The 17,290-nt window shown below is 39.6% G+C and overlaps 1 protein-coding gene and 1 pseudogene across 2 annotated transcripts; one reads left to right on the top strand and one right to left on the bottom strand.

Annotated features, from left to right (window-relative positions):
• Window positions 1–2,374: 2,374 nt before the first annotated feature.
• On the bottom strand, window positions 2,375–6,353 carry LOC124380956 (BOLA class I histocompatibility antigen, alpha chain BL3-7-like). 2 transcript variants are annotated; one of them, XM_046842305.1, is made up of 6 exons: window positions 5,842–6,353; window positions 5,165–5,437; window positions 4,047–4,319; window positions 3,624–3,905; window positions 3,448–3,546; window positions 2,376–3,220 (listed from the first exon to the last, which is right to left on the bottom strand). In XM_046842305.1, exons 1-5 carry the CDS (start codon window positions 5,918–5,920, stop codon window positions 3,455–3,457), a joined length of 999 nt encoding a protein of 332 aa, XP_046698261.1. In that variant the 5' UTR covers window positions 5,921–6,353; the 3' UTR covers window positions 2,376–3,220; window positions 3,448–3,454. The 2 variants fall into 2 exon arrangements, with proteins under 2 accessions (XP_046698260.1, XP_046698261.1); XM_046842304.1 differs by having other exon boundaries at window positions 2,375–3,220; window positions 3,448–3,905; window positions 5,842–5,978.
• A 380-nt stretch (window positions 6,354–6,733) lies between these two features.
• Window positions 6,734–16,905, top strand: LOC124381009 (annotated as a pseudogene).
• The last annotated feature ends 385 nt before the right edge of the window (window positions 16,906–17,290 follow it).

Here is a 17,290-nt window from a genome sequence, read left to right as displayed (position 1 = left end):
ATAAAAAACTCCCTTAGATGTTATGAGGAAGAAACCTTGAGAGGAACCAGACTCAAAGGGGAACCTCATCCTCATTTGGGTGACATCAAGAGTTTGATCATAAATCTTTCAACACTACAGAACACTGGAGAGAGAGAACTAACATGATTACTGGAGTATAAGATTATAAGTATATAAGTTTATAAGTTCTACAGTCTTCTACAGTCTATATGGTTATAAAACTAGGAGCTACTGAGCAACTCATAAAATAACAACATTTGTGATCATCACAGGTCCAACATCAGCTTCTCCATGCCAGAGCCTTTAAACACTCAAAGAGGTCCAATGTCAAAACTCCACATGAAGTGGGATCCAAATGGCACTGGTACGTCTCTAGATGGTTCAGGATGTTTGCGAGTTTGGCATCTACTTCTTTAAAGTCCATAATCTTCATGAGGTGGGACGTGACTGGAGCTGAAGCAACCTCATGAAGCCTCGGGATGGGGAGAGAAAGAGAAGCAGTGGAGAGGAATTAGCGTAGCTGCTGTTCATGATATTAACAGCACAAGTTGATAATGTGCATGTGATCAGATGTTCTGGAGCACAAGGTTATGATGTGATGTGTGTTATGTGTAGACTTTGCTAAAAATATATGTTTTTAAACTGGAGAGTGTGTCTGAGCCCCGAACACTGTCAGGAAGACTATTCCAGAGTTTAGGAGCTAAATGTGAAAATGCTCTACTACCTTTAGTGGACTTTGCTATACTAGGAACTACTAGAAGCCCAGAGTTTTGAGATCTCAGGGAGCGTGGCGGATTGTAGCGTGTTAAAAGACTGGATAGATACATGGGAGCCAAACCATTTAGTGCTTTATAAAGTAAGAAGTAATAGTTTGTAGTCTATTCGAAACTTAACAGGAAGCCAATGTAGGGACGATAGGATTGGGGTTATGTGATCATATTTTCTTGACCTTGTAAGAACTCTGGCTGCTGCATTCTGGACTAACTGAAGCTTGTTTATTAATGATGCAGGACATCCACCTAGTAATGCATTACAGTAGTCTATTCTGGAGGTCATGAACGCATGGACGAGCTTCTCTGCATCAGATATAGACAACATGTTTCTTAACTTAGAAATATTTCTAAGGTGAAAGAAGCTGTTTTTGTAACTTGGTTGATATGATTTTTAAAAGATAAGTTGCTCTAAAATAACTCCCAGGTCTTTTACCGTTGAACTAGTGGTTACAGAACATCCGTCTAAATGCAGGTTGAGATGCTGGAGCTAAAATGCTGGAGGTTTTACATAACACTGCAGTGGAGCTTATTCTAACAGGCACTGAATTCGAAATGGGACGTTCAAAAAGCAGTCAGGTGATCAGGTGTCCACAATCTTTTGCCTATTTTGTCGTTTTACTTTGGCTACTACCTTCAATGGAAAAAATAAATAACAACCCCAACTCTCCCTTTCCCTAATGAACAAATATTTGCCTTCAGCACCAGATAATAATTATTTTAAAGTATAATATTTTAATATCTCACATAAATGTTTAAAAAAATATCACCAGTAATGAATCATTGCTTGGTGAATAAGTAAATAATTGTAACATCCCATCCGTTCCTGTCAGAATTCTTAATCTAAAACTATACTATAATATACATAAAGTTCATCTAGAATAAGCAATATAAAATAAACTAGGATCAAATAAACTATGAATTTACAATTATAAATTGGAATAATTAGACATTGATTATACAGAACATGAGTGCAGAAGAACATTAAGATGATTACAGGCAGTGACATCAGTCAAGCGTTAATGAGACTTCAGGGTCCTAATGGTTCAGTGTAGGGTTCAGTAGGATGATGGCTGGTGACAAAAATGCAGATGCGTCTTTTTTCTGCAACTCTGCAATTTTGCAGTTGGACTCACTGACATCCCACGTGACCCAGCTGCACTGTGGACCAGGCCATCTTACTGTGAAATCAATACATCTCACCTCAGACATGTGGGAATTAGATGTGCTTTCAAGTGTTTCTCACATATGCATACTTCTGGTACTGAACTTTAGTCTATTGTTCTTTGGCCTGAAAAGTCTCCCACAGTGCTCTTCTATAAAATCCAATGGGAACTGAATGTGGAATAGGATGTTTAAAAAACACATACCAAAGTTATGGTTATGTATCCACAAACTTCTGGCCATATAACGCATGCAATGTAGAAAGACAGTACTGTTAGAGATGCTGTTATTCAAAATCATGCTCACAGCAGCATTTTTTTTTATAGTGATTCGATAACTGTAGAGTAAAAAATGCACTAGTGTAACACATGATATTATTGGTAAATAAAATGCATTCAAAAAAATTCATATTTTAAAATAGATTTTATTGCATTCTTTTATATACAAAATGTATGTACCGTATAAATATAGAAACATTCATTATTACATTAGGAATAACTGTCAGAAACACAGTGTATCATGTATAATGGTACATTAGGCATTTATCAAATGCATTTCAAGTCGCAGGACAAAACAATGAGCTTAATTCAACTTTAATAACAATTTCGAGATTATAAACTAATGTAGAATTTGCCTTAACTAACGCTACAGTTATACTGCTACATGGTACTAATTCTACATTATTACTTGTTAAATCAAGAAAAAGTATTATTTAAGATCAAAGATCAATACGTTGGCGACAAATAAAGATCATTTGATATCAGTCTTCTTTCTTGAACGTAAGGATGAACAAATCTCTTGACCTTAAAACATCAAATAAACATATGTTGGCAGTTTGATCCGTTTTTTTTTACAATTACAGTATCTGGTATTGTACACAATCAGTTATCGTAATCAACCCTTACAAATGACGTCGCTGTAATTAATCCGTAACAATCAGGAATTAAAAATGAATCCCATAATAGCATTTATATTACAATTAATACTGTATGATATACTGTAGTATTCGACTGGCCATATTACACTGTACAGAATAGCCAAAACAGAAGCACCTGCTTGTGTGTGTGTGTGTGTGTGTGTGTGTGTGTGTGTGTGTGTGTGTGTGTGTGAACAATATTTAATCCTTAATGTCCTCCTCATCATCTCATTCATCACCTCTTAGAAGATCACATGGAAAGAAAGAGGATGAGCTCTGAGGTGAGATTGGATGTTAGCACAGGTTCTTCTTCTTGTTTTTTCTCTTCACACACAGATTGTTATTCCAGATGTTAACATCATGTCTTACTCTGTCAGAAAGAAAGAGAATCACAGTTAGACATGCGAGAGGGCGAGGAAGCTCCTCGAGAATCTCCGAAACATTCAAACGATTCAGATATAATAAAATCTGTGCACTGTGTTTGACCTACAGTGGAACTGAACTTTACAAAGCACAAAGGTGACATCAGATTATCCTCAAATCCACATTTCTCTCAATCTGTTCTTCACAACCTCCTCCTTGCTCCACTCCACTCACCGGAATTCTACTTCCTCCAGACCATAATTCCGGCAACAACAGCAGCAATAACGACGAGAGCCACGCCCACACCAGCGATGATCCAAAACGCTCCTCCATCTGTAAAATCAACACCGAGTCTTTATTACCTGCTGCATCAATAACTTTCACTCTGTAATTCTGTAGTGTATCAGGACCTTTTGGTACTTCGAGCACAATCTCCTTCTCCAAGCTGCTGTGCTCAATCACACAGGTGTAGGTGTGTTCCTGCAGCTCCTCAGCTGAGACTTTCAGAATGCTCCTCTTCTGGAAGCTTCCATCCTGGTTGGGTAACGTCTCACTGAGCTCCACGTCTTCATACACGTCCTCTCCGTTCTTCAGCCAGGAGATATTCAGTGCTTTGGGGAAGAAACCTGTAGCATGACACACCACCCCTGGAGACGGCGAGCTTTTGTGGAACAGTGAAGCCGTGGGAGAAACTACAGAGACACACAGAGACATAAATATTACAAGACTGAGGATTATTTTAGAAATAACATGAGAAGGTTTCACAAGCATGTAAATTGTGTGTGTGTGTTCTTAGTGTGTTATAGTAACAGAGCAGATCACACACACTTCACCTTTCCTCTCCAGAGTGTCTCTGCACTGAGACGTGAACTTCTTCAACAGATCTACACACTCGTTCTTGAGGTAGCTTTCGCGGAACAAAGTGCAGCGGTGTGAATCCCACTTCTTTTTCAGGATCTCAGCCTGAGGTTTCGCCGTGGTCCAGGATTTAGCGCTCAGATCCAGACTGATGAAATCTTCTCCGTCAAAACCGAACCGATCGTATCCTCTAGAGACGCCGCCATCGTGGAGCTCACAGCCGTAGAATTTCTGGAGAGTGTGAACGTCTACACACACACACACACACACACACACACACACACACACACAGAGGTAACATGAGTGCAATGACGTTACTGAGCTGTAGCTTATTGACCCTTTTATTACACATTTGCCTGAACAGAACAACAAACAGAATGTGAATTATTATTATTATTATTATTATTATATCATTTTCTTATTATTAATTATTAGACTAGAAAAGTATCGTTTTGACGCTCGACTTCTTGAAATCGGTTTCCCTCGGGGAATTTCTCTTTCCATGAACTTACAAACCTGAGCCATCTGACCACCAATGAATCTCACTTCCTCTCATACATGGAACTGTCGATAAACTGAACTGTTCAGGATTCCAAAAAAAAAATCAGGGAAGTCCATTTTTTTACTGCTTACTGTAACACGTACTGCTGCGATTTCCGGCTGATGACATTGAAACTACAAATGATTCATCATTTACTATAAAACTTTAAAAATGGCTTTTGGTTATGAAAATCATTTTCCAAGAGGTCTACATCTCAAAGTTTGTGGACTTCGGACCATCAACAGCTATGGAGTTAAGGGCCTTGCTCAGGGGCCCAAAAGTGGCAGTTTGATGTGGCTGGGATTTGACCATCAGATCTAAAGTCCAATGCCTTAACCACTACGCTCCACCCAAACCCCCAAAAGGTGGTCACATTAAAGTGCCAACTGGAAACCAGATGGACATTATTGTTCTTTAATGGATAGTTTGTTCTCAATTATGTAACAGAAAATTACCTGTAATAATACTGGGATGAATACTGGGATCACTGGGAGGTGGAAGCTCAGCATTTAAGATCCAGTCAGAAAGTCATTGTATGGTGTGTATTTTTACCTTCATTATGATTAAAGCTGGTCATCACTGTGCTCATTATGCTGTTGAAGTTGTCCTGATTGCTTTGCATGTCCTGTGCCTCACTCCTCCAGTACGTTTCTGCCTCAGTCTTCTTCATCCAGTCCTTCACACTGAGCTTCACGCTGCTGCTGCTGTAGGACAGAAACTGCTCTCCGTCCAGCAGACCGACGGCAGTGAACTGGGTTTTGGAGCTGATGGAGGAATTGAGTTGTGCTGTGACGACAGTGTAGAAGTAGTGTAGAGTGTGTGTGTCTGCAAACACGAGAAACAGCAATGAGTGAAATTATAATACAGGAATCACAAAGATGATTTCACGGTACCACGTTTCCATTCCAATCCGATACCAAGTTCTGCTGATACTGATATTCACAGTGTTTTTGAAAGCCATCATTATTAATATTACATAGACTACAATGGATGGATCACAAGATCTGCAGCAATGCAAAGATATATGACCACGTGACAGAATGCATGTGGAGAATGAAATTGTTTGTGTTTTGTATTAAAGCATGTAGTTGGATAGGGGTGACATTTGATTGAAGAATTGATTGTTTCTATACAACATCTGTATGGAAGGTGTTACCATTTCAGGATCATATCCACAAAGTTCTACCCTCAACCCATAAACTATAGAATAAAGAATAAACACTTCTTACCTGCTAAAGTGGAAAGTAGGAAACACGTCAATATTAAAAGTGTCTTCATCATGCTGGACTCATTAATGCACAACACCATAGAACTCCTTTCTAACAGTGGAGAGGCTTTAAAGTGTCATTGGTAAATAGAAACTTTTCTTGCATCACCCTTCAGTCTACCGGCAGTCACGCTTTTCCACGTAATAAAAAAAACAAAACAAAAAACCAATGAGGATTTAACAAGAGTGACGTCATCTGTTCATAAGTGGAATTGCTCGATGCACGTTATGAACTCAGAGCATTCATTTTTATATTCAACCACTTGGGGGCAGACTTTCACCCCAGAAACCTGTTTTACCCGAATGATGTATAAACATCCAGCACAATACATTACAATCCCAATAACCTACAGTGTCTGTGAAAAAAAGGGTGGAAAAACCATTGTTTAACACATCAGCCAAAGAAAAATTCATTCATAAATTAAGTTTACTTAAGATGGAGGACCGAGGCACTTTATTGGCGTGTCTCATCAGCAGGTGAGTTTTAAAACATAAATAAAATCCAGTTTGAAGTTTGTATTAACGATGTTTTTCAGTATTTCAGCAGATTCAGAATAAATCATTATTTATCTCAAAATCATTATTATTTATCCCAAGCAGATATCTTACTATCATGTGTATGGTAAAGTACTGAACTTATTTCTATATTATGTGTCACTGCGACTCTTTAACACAAATAATTCATTTAACCCACACGTATTCATGTATTGTGTATTTTAATTAAACTATAAGAGTGTAAAACAAAAATATTATAACAGATCATGAGCACGTTCAATTTAGTTTAGGCAGTTGCAACATTTGGCCAGTAGATGGCGCTCCCGGTTTTAGAGCCTGAAACACCAAGGAAAACTACACCGTTTCTGTTTCTTGTACTGTACCTAGTATACATTGGGATTTTTTATAATGCAGCGCATGTAGGACGTTTTGGAGACAAGGTGAGGGAGGTGAGATTTAGATGGTTTGGACTTGTGCAGAGGAGGGACATGGGGTATATCAGTAGGTGTTGCGGATTGCCCACTGTTACTGGTGATTGTGGTATTGACCGCTGCAGAACTCTGGTCAGGGAGTTTGAGTCATCAGATAGAGTTTAGCCATTTATTGCACAAGAATAACATTACACACAGGGTCATGTGTGCGGGGTAGTTTTTAAGGAATGAAATAAGAAACAGATGCTTAATACAATCAGTAATAAACCATCACAGTAGTTACTGAACCATTGTACAAGTGTTACCGATGGAAAAAACTAGTAGCATGCTTAGCCCGAGCAGCCATACTAATGAGCAGCTATGCTAGCGGCTAACCCGGCAATATAACAGGTGCCTCAACACACTTAAAATACAGATTATATATATTTAACATCCTTTAATAATCTCTACGATTATAGATTAACAGTGGAGCACCCTTACAGCTTCACAAACTTTATCCTGCGCTCTAACACATCACCTCGAGAGTGCCACTGCGCCTCGACTGCGCAATTCGTGCGCCGCTGCTGATACTCAGTGCGCCCGTGTCTGAGAAGCCGTGCTCGAGATGCTGCGCATGCTGCGAATTCACAACAGTAGAAGAATGCTGAGGATGGAGACACCAGGAAGGAGGAAAAGAGGAAGATCAAGGAGGAGGTTTATGGATGTGGTGAGGGAAAACATGTAGGTAGTTGGTGTGATAGAGGCAGATGTAGAGGACAGGGGGCGCCCTCTAACGGGAGAAGCCGAAAGAAGAAGAAGAGGAAGAGGGAGGGCTTACATAACCCTGATTTCAAAACAACAACAACAGAGTAACACTTGACATTGTTTTAACACAAAACAATATTATTTAAATAATAATATGGAGGACGGAAATGCTTTCCTGGATCTTCTGCTTCTTTCAGTATTTTCTCTTCGTGTCTCCTCACCAGGTGAGTTTTAATAAATAAATATAATCCAGTTTGTACAGATGTAGATGTTTGTCAGCATTTCAGCAGATTCAGAACAAGTCATTATTTATCCCGCAGTGCGCGCGCTGCTGAAGTACTAAACTTATCAATATATAATATCTGTCACTGCGAATATTAACGCAAATAATTCACTTAACCCACATTTATTTATGTATCATGTATTTTAGATGGTTGTTATAAGATCTGGATAGAAATAATGTGTATTTCTGACAGTATAACTTAAACTATAAAACCGGAAAATAAAGGAAGTCTAAGTGTAAACAAGCAGAAGGGAAGTTTCATTTCTTCTATTTTTTTTTCTCACGGTGCAGTTGCTCACTTTGGCCAGTAGAGGGTTTAGAATGTTTAGAGATCTTGTGAATGTACAGAGCAACACTGTAAAAGGCGCTGAATCTTTGTGTTTTCAGCTTTAATTGTAATTGTTAAACCATTCATTATTGTGTACAGATCCACACTCTCTGCAGTACCTCCACACTGGACTCCCACCAGGAACACATTTCCCAGAGTTCACTGCTCTCGGTCTGTTTGATGGACAGCAGTTTGTGTACTATGACAGCAACATCAGGAAGATGATCCCAAAGACAGAGTGGATCCAGAACATCAGTGCAGATGATGCAGATTACTGGGACAGAGAGACTCAGAAGCAGCATGCTAATCAGGAAATCTTCATATTTTACCTGGATGTAATAAAGCAGGAGTTTAATCAGACTGAAGGTATACACACACACACACACACACACACACACACACACACACACACAAAATTTAAAACTCACTTCCACCAACCACAAGTTTTATACATTAAAGTATTTGATGTCATTATTAGATGTTGCAAAGCAATAATATAAAAGAAAATTCACCAGGAACAAGATCACTTTCACCTCCACCACACGAGATCTTCATTGTTCCTGAATTATTCTTCAGGATTCTACACACATGAAGTACTAACTGGAGTGTGTCTAGACACTGAGCTGCAGTTTAGCAATGTGCTTGTGTGTGTGTGTGTGTGTGTGTGTGTGTGTGTGTAGGAGTTCATACTCTACAGAGGATGTACGGCTGTGAGATTGATGGTAACAGCACCACTAGAGGATACGATCAGTACAGTTATGATGGAGAAGATTTCTTCAGTCTGGATCTGAACACTGGAAGCTGGACTGCGGTTAATGATGAAGTTGAGATCTTTATAAAGAGATGGGATCCTGGAAGATCTGAGGCTGAATACTGGAGGAACTTCCTGGAGACTGAGTGTATCGACTGGATAAAGAAGTTTGTGTCTTACAGCAGAGAAACTCTGGAGAGAAAAAGTGTGTGATAACAAACTCCCTCACTACAACACACACACTGATAGTGTACACACTAATAACACTCCCTCACTACAACACACACACTGATAGTGTACACACTAATAACACTCTCCTCACTACAACACACACACTGATAGTGTACACACTAATAACACACTCCTCACTACAACACACACTGATAGTGTACACACTAATAACACTCTCCTCACTACAACACACACACTGATAGTGTACACACTAATAACACTCTCCTCACTACAACACACACACTGATAGTGTACACACTATTAACACTCTCCTCACTACAACACACACACTGATGGTGTACACACTAATAACACACTCCTCACTACAACACACACTGATAGTGTACACTAATAACACACTCCTCACTACAACACACACACTGATAGTGTACACACTAATAACACTCCCTCACTACAACACACACACTGATAGTGTACACACTAACACACTCCTCACTACAACACACACACTGATAGTGTACACACTAATAACATTCTCCTCACTACAACACACACACTGATAGTGTACACACTAATAACACACTCCTCACTACAACACACACACTGATAGTGTACACACTAATAACACACTCACTCACTACAACACACACACTGATAGTGTACACACTAATAACACACTCCCTCACTACAACACACACACACTGATGGTGTACACACTAATAACACACTCCTTACTACAACACACACACTGATAGTGTACACACTATTAACACACTCCTCACTACAACACACACACTGATAGTGTACACACTAATAACACACTCCTCACTACAACACACACTGATAGTGTACACACTAATAACACTCCTCACTACAACACACACACTGATAGTGTACACACTATTAACACACTCCTCACTACAACACACACACTGATAGTGTACACACTAATAACACACCTCACTACAACACACACACTGATAGTGTACACACTATTAACACACTCCCTCACTACAACACACACACTGATAGTGTACACACTAATAACACACTCCTCACTACAACACACACACTGATAGTGTACACACTAATAACACACTCCCTCACTACAACACACACACTGATAGTGTACACACTAATAACACTCTCCTCACTACAACACACACACTGATAGTGTACACACTAATAACACTCCCTCACTACAACACACACTGATAGTGTACACACTAATAACACTCTCCTCACTACAACACACACACTGATAGTGTACACACTAATAACACACTCCTCACTACAACACACACACTGATAGTGTACACACTAATAACACACTCCTCACTACAACACACACACTGATAGTGTACACACTAATAACACACTTCCTCACTACAACACACACTGATAGTGTACACACTAATAACACACTCCTCACTACAACACACACACTGATAGTGTACACACTAATAACACACTCCTCACTACAACACACACTGATAGTGTACACACTAATAACACACTCCTCATTACAACACACACACTGATAGTGTACACATTAATAACACACTCCCTCATTACAACACACACACTGATAGTGTACACACTAATAACACACTCCTCATTACAACACACACACTTATAGTGTACACACTAATAACACACTCCTCACTACAACGCACACACTGATAGTGTACACACTAATAACACACTCCCTCACTACAACACACACACTGATAGTGTACACACTAATAACACTCCCTCACTACAACACACACACTGATAGTGTACACACTAATAACACTCCTCACTACAACACACACACACTGATAGTGTACACACTAATAACACACTCCCTCACTACAACACACACACTGATAGTGTACACACTAATAACACACTCACTACAACACACACACTGATAGTGTACACACTAATAACACACTCCTCACTACAACACACACTGATAGTGTACACACTAATAACACACTCCTTACTACAACACACACACTGATAGTGTACACACTAATAACACACTCCCTCACTACAACACACACACACACTGATAGTGTACACACTAATAACACACTCCCTCACTACACACACACACTGATAGTGTACACACTAATAACACTCCTCACTACACACACACTGATAGTGTACACACTATTAACACACTCCTCACTACAACACACACACTGATAGTGTACACACTATTAACACACTCCTCACTACAACACACACACTGATAGTGTACACACTATTAACACACTCCTCACTACAACACACACACTGATAGTGTACACACTATTAACACACTCCCTCACTACACACACACACTGATAGTGTACACACTAATAACACACTCCTCACTACAACACACACACTGATAGTGTACACACTAATAACACACCTCACTACAACACACACACTGATAGTGTACACACTAATAACACACTCCCTCACTACAACACACACACTGATAGTGTACACACTATTAACACACTCCCTCACTACAACACACACTGATAGTGTACACACTAATAACACTCTCCTCACTACAACACACACACTGATAGTGTACACACTAATAACACACTCCCTCACTACAACACACACACTGATAGTGTACACACTAATAACACACTCCCTCACTACAACACACACACTGATAGTGTACACACTAATAACACACTTCCTCACTACAACACACACTGATAGTGTACACACTAATAACACACTCCCTCACTACAACACACACACTGATAGTGTACACACTAATAACACACTCCTCACTACAACACACACTGATAGTGTACACACTAATAACACACTCCTCATTACAACACACACACTGATAGTGTACACATTAATAACACACTCCTCATTACAACACACACACTGATAGTGTACACACTAATAACACACTCCCTCATTACAACACACACACTTATAGTGTACACACTAATAACACACTCCTCACTACAACACACACACTGATAGTGTACACTAATAACACACTCCTCACTACAACACACACACTGATAGTGTACACACTAACACATTCCTTACTACAACACACACACTGATAGTGTACACTAATAACACACTCCTCACTACAACACACACACTGATAGTGTACACACTAATAACACACTTCCTCACTACAACACACACTGATAGTGTACACACTAATAACACACTCCTCACTACAACACACACTGATAGTGTACACACTAATAACACACTCCTCACTACAACACACACTGATAGTGTACACACTAATAACACACTCCTCATTACAACACACACACTGATAGTGTACACACTAATAACACACTCCTCATTACAACACACACTGATAGTGTACACACTAATAACACACTCCTCATTACAACACACACACTTATAGTGTACACACTAATAACACACTCCTCACTACAACACACACACTGATAGTGTACACACTAATAACACACTCCTCACTACAACACACACACTGATAGTGTACACACTAATAACACACTCCTCACTACAACACACACACTGATAGTGTACACACTAATAACACACTCCTCACTACAACACTCACTGATAGTGTACACTAATAACACACTCCTCACTACAACACACACACTGATAGTGTACACACTAATAACACACTCCTCACTACAACACACACACTGATAGTGTACACACTAATAAGACACTCCTCACTACAACACACTGATAGTGTACACACTAATAACACACTCTCACTACAACACACACACACTGATAGTGTACACACTAATAACACACTCCTCACTACAACACACACACTGATAGTGTACACACTAATAACACACTCACTACAACACACACACTGATAGTGTACACACTAATAACACACTCCTCACTACAACACTCACTGATAGTGTACACACTAATAACACACTCCTCACTACAACACACACACTGATAGTGTACACACTAATAACACACTCCTCACTACAACACACACACTGATAGTGTACACACTAATAACACACTCCTCACTACAACACACACACTGATAGTGTACACACTAATAACACACTCCTCACTACAACACACACACTGATAGTGTACACACTAATAACCCACTCCTCACTACAACACACACACTGATAGTGTACACACTAATAACACACTCCTCACTACAACACACACACTGATAGTGTACACACTAATAACACACTCCTCACTACAACACACACACTGATAGTGTACACACTAATAACACACTCCTCACTACAACACACACACACTGATAGTGTACACACTAATAACACACTCCTCACTACAACACACACACTGATAGTGTACACACTAATAACACACTCCCTCACTACAACACACACACTGATAGTGTACACACTAATAACACACCTCACTACAACACACACACTGATAGTGTACACACTAATAACACACTCCTCACTACAACACACACACTGATAGTGTACACACTAATAACACACTCTTTTAACTATTAAGTTCAAATACATTTGTTTCTCTCTCTCTCTCTCTCTCTCTCTCTCTCTCTCTCTCTCTCTCTCTCTCTCTCACACACACACACACACACACACACACACACACACACACTCTCTCTCGCATACATAGATAGTCTAATGTAGGTCCTGTAGCTTCCTTTAAACATTTTCTTTAAAGTCATTTATAAATAAATAAATCTCACAGGGTTTATTATATTTATGTCTCTGTGTTTCTGCAGTTCCTCCTGCAGCATCTGTGTTCAGAAAAACTCGTCGTCTCCAGAGGTGGTGTGTCATGCTACAGGTTTCTTCCCCAAAGCACTGATTATTAAATGGCAGAAGGACGGAGAGGACGTGTATGAAGGCGTGGAGCTCAGAGAGCGTTACCAACGAGGATGGAAGCTTCCAGAAGAGGAGCATTCTGAAAGTCTCAGCTGAGGAGCTGCAGAAACACACCTACACCTGTGTGATTGAGCACAGCAGCTTGGAGAAGGAGATGGTGCTCAAAGTACTAAAAGGTCCCTTAATAGATACACTACAGATTTACAAAGTAAAAGCTGATTTACTGATGCAGCAGATAATAAACACTCTGTGCTGATTTAACAGATTCAGGATCAGATGGAGGACTGATTGGAATCATCGTTGGTGTGGTCATGGCTCTCGTTGTTCTTGTTATTGGAATTGTGTTCTGGAAAAATAAAAACTTTGGTAAAAAGGAGAAAAAAACAGGTATGAAGTTCACAGAGACCAGATTCAAACTTTGTAATTTTTGAAACAGAATTTAATGGATATTTCACATATTTTAACTTTAATTGTTAAATAAAACACAACAATAATCTGATTCTTAATTAAACACAGAGCACAGATTTGATAATAACTGTGTGATCATCATCTGTGTTTCAGGATTTAAACGTGTTTCATCCAGATCCCGTAAGTGAAACTTTATGATCCATAAATGATGATTAAATTAGATTAGAGTCAACTTTGTTATTGTGCAAGGTACATGTACAGAGCCAATAAAATGCAGTTTGCATCTAACCAGAAGTGCATAGATAGCTTATTTACAAGTGGCAGTGTAATAAATAGGGTATGAGGTTATACAGAAGGTGTAATATGTACATATAACTGAATAAGAAGTGGTATGACTGATATAGCTGTACAAAAGGAATGTCATTATGAATATATACTGTTGTACAAAATATAATATGAATATATATAACTGTACGAAAGGATGAAGGATGAATGTCATTATGAATATATACATATATACATATACAGGGAGTGCAGAATTATTAGGCAAATGAGTATTTTGACCACATCATCCTCGTTATGCATGTTGTCTTACTCCAAGCTGTATAGGCTGGAAAGCCTACTACCAATTAAGCATATTAGGTGATGTGCATCTCTGTAATGAGAAGGGGTGTGGTCTAATGACATCAACACCCTATATCAGGTGTGCATAATTATTAGGCAACTTCCTTTCCTTTGGCAAAATGGGTCAAAAGAAGGACTTGACAGGCTCAGAAAAGTCAAAAATAGTGAGATATATTGCAGAGGGATGCAGCAGTCTTAAAATAGCCAAGCTTCTGAAGCGTGATCATCGAACAATCAAGCGTTTCATTCAAAATAGTCGACAGGGTCGCAAGAAGCGTGTGGAAAAACCAAGGCGCAAAATAACTGCCCGTGAACTGAGAAAAGTCAAGCGTGCAGCTGCCAAGATGCCACTTGCCACCAGTTTGGCCATATTTCAGAGCTGCAACATCACTGAGTGCCCAAAAGCACAAGGTGTGCAATACTCAGAGACATGGCCAAGGTAAGAAAGGCAGAAAGTCGACCACCACTGAACAAGACACACAAGCTGAAACGTCAAGACTGGGCCAAGAAATATCTCAAGACTGATTTTCTAAGGTTTTATGGACTGATGAAATGAGAGTGAGTCTTGATGGGCCAGATGGATGGGCCCGTGGCTGGATTGGTAAAGGGCAGAGAGCTCCAGTCCGACTCAGGCGCCAGCAAGGTGGAGGTGGAGTACTGGTTTGGGCTGGTATCATCAAAGATGAGCTTGTGGGGCCTTTTCGGGTTGAGGATGGAGTCAAGCTGAACTCCCAGTCCTACTGCCAGTTTCTGGAAGACACCTTCTTCAAGCAGTGGTACAGGAAGAAGTCTGCATCCTTCAAGAAAAACATGATTTTCATGCAGGACAATGCTCCATCACACACGTCCAAGTACTCCACAGCGTGGCTGGCAAGAAAGGGTATAAAAGAAGAAAATCAAATGATATGGCCTCCTTGTTCACCTGATCTGAACCCCATTGAGAACCTGTGGTCCATCATCAAATGTGCGATTTACAAGGAGGAAAACAGTACACCTCTCTGAACAGTGTCTGGGAGGCTGTGGTTGCTGCTGCACGCAATGTTGATGGTGAACAGATCAAAACACTGACAGAATCCATGGATGGCAGGCTTTTGAGTGTCCTTGCAAAGAAAGGTGGCTATATTGGTCACTGATTTGTTTTTGTTTGGTTTTTGAATGTCAGAAATGTATATTTGTGAATGTTGAGATGTTATATTGGTTTCACTGGTAAAAATAAATAATTGAAATGGGTATGAATTTGTTTTTTGTTAAGTTGCCTAATAATTATGCACAGTAATAGTCACCTGCACACACAGATATCCCCCTAAAATAGCTAAAACTAAAAACTACTTCCAAAAATATTCAGCTTTGATATTAATGAGTTTTTTGTGTTCATTGAGAACATGGTTGTTGTTCAAATTAAATCCTCAAATAAAATTAATCCTCAAAAATACAACTTGCCTAATAATTCTGCACTCCCTGTATATATATACTAACCCTGTTCAGACGAACAGACTGTGATCTGTTCGTAAGGAAGTCCAGAGTGCAATTACAGAGTTGTGTGCTGATGCCAAGTTGTTCCAGCTTCAGTGTTAGCTTGGAAGGGCTAACTGTATTAAAAGCTGAGCTGAAATCAACAAACAGCATCCTGGCATAGGTGTCAGGGTTATCCAAGTGAGTCAGTGCAGAATAAAGTACAGTGGAAATGGCGTCCTCAGTTGATCTATTTGGGCGATAGGCAAATTGGTACGAGTCCAGGCTGGGAGGCAGACAGGCCTTAAGGTGGGTGAGGACCAGTCTTTCGAAGCACTTAGCGATGAAATCCACTACAGTGTTTATGTGCAGTGTTTTGATTTCACTTTGTGATGATTTGAATGTTTTACAGCCTCTGAAGGAGATTCTTCCTCCAACAAGTGTGAGTGTGTGTTCCTGCTGCAGTGAGAGAGTAAGAAATTATGATGTTTACACTGTAATCTGGAATATTAATGTTCTTCATCTGTGGTCTCCTGCTGTTGTACCAAATCTACCTCAGGGTTTGTGTTGTGCGTTCTGATATGTTGTTTCACCTCCATTCATTTTCCTCCACAGAAACTTGACCTGCAGTCAGAAGTTAGTCCATAATACAGCAGTGGAAGTGAGGAGATTTGAATAGCAGGATATGGAGCAGATGGGTGATGATGTCACTGCACGCGGCCTGAGATCATCAACATCCTCATAATTGAATCTAATGCAGCATTCTGACACAAAACATCAGACTTCATCATCAGTAAAAGCTGGTGTTCGCTTTTCAGTTTGGAAGAAAGAAACTGCTCTGATTTCCTGTAAA

Source organism: Silurus meridionalis, chromosome 27, assembly GCF_014805685.1.
Source record: "Silurus meridionalis isolate SWU-2019-XX chromosome 27, ASM1480568v1, whole genome shotgun sequence".
In the NCBI taxonomy this organism is placed as follows: Eukaryota; Metazoa; Chordata; class Actinopteri; order Siluriformes; family Siluridae; genus Silurus; species Silurus meridionalis.
Note: the sequence above shows the minus strand (reverse complement) of the source record. Positions and strands in the feature narration are given on the sequence as shown.

Bases quoted from the DNA above. Each gene is read 5' to 3' on its own strand.
- LOC124380956 (XM_046842304.1), bottom strand. From the start codon at position 5,920: ATGGTGTTGTGCATTAATGAGTCCAGCATGATGAAGACACTTTTAATA. The intron at 5,438-5,841 runs GTAAGAAGTGTT...TCGTGTTTGCAG, and splicing joins CCTACTTTCCACTTTAGCAG to ACACACACACTCTACACTAC. The intron at 3,906-4,046 runs GTGAAGTGTGTG...GTGTCTCTGTAG, and splicing joins AGACACTCTGGAGAGGAAAG to TTTCTCCCACGGCTTCACTG.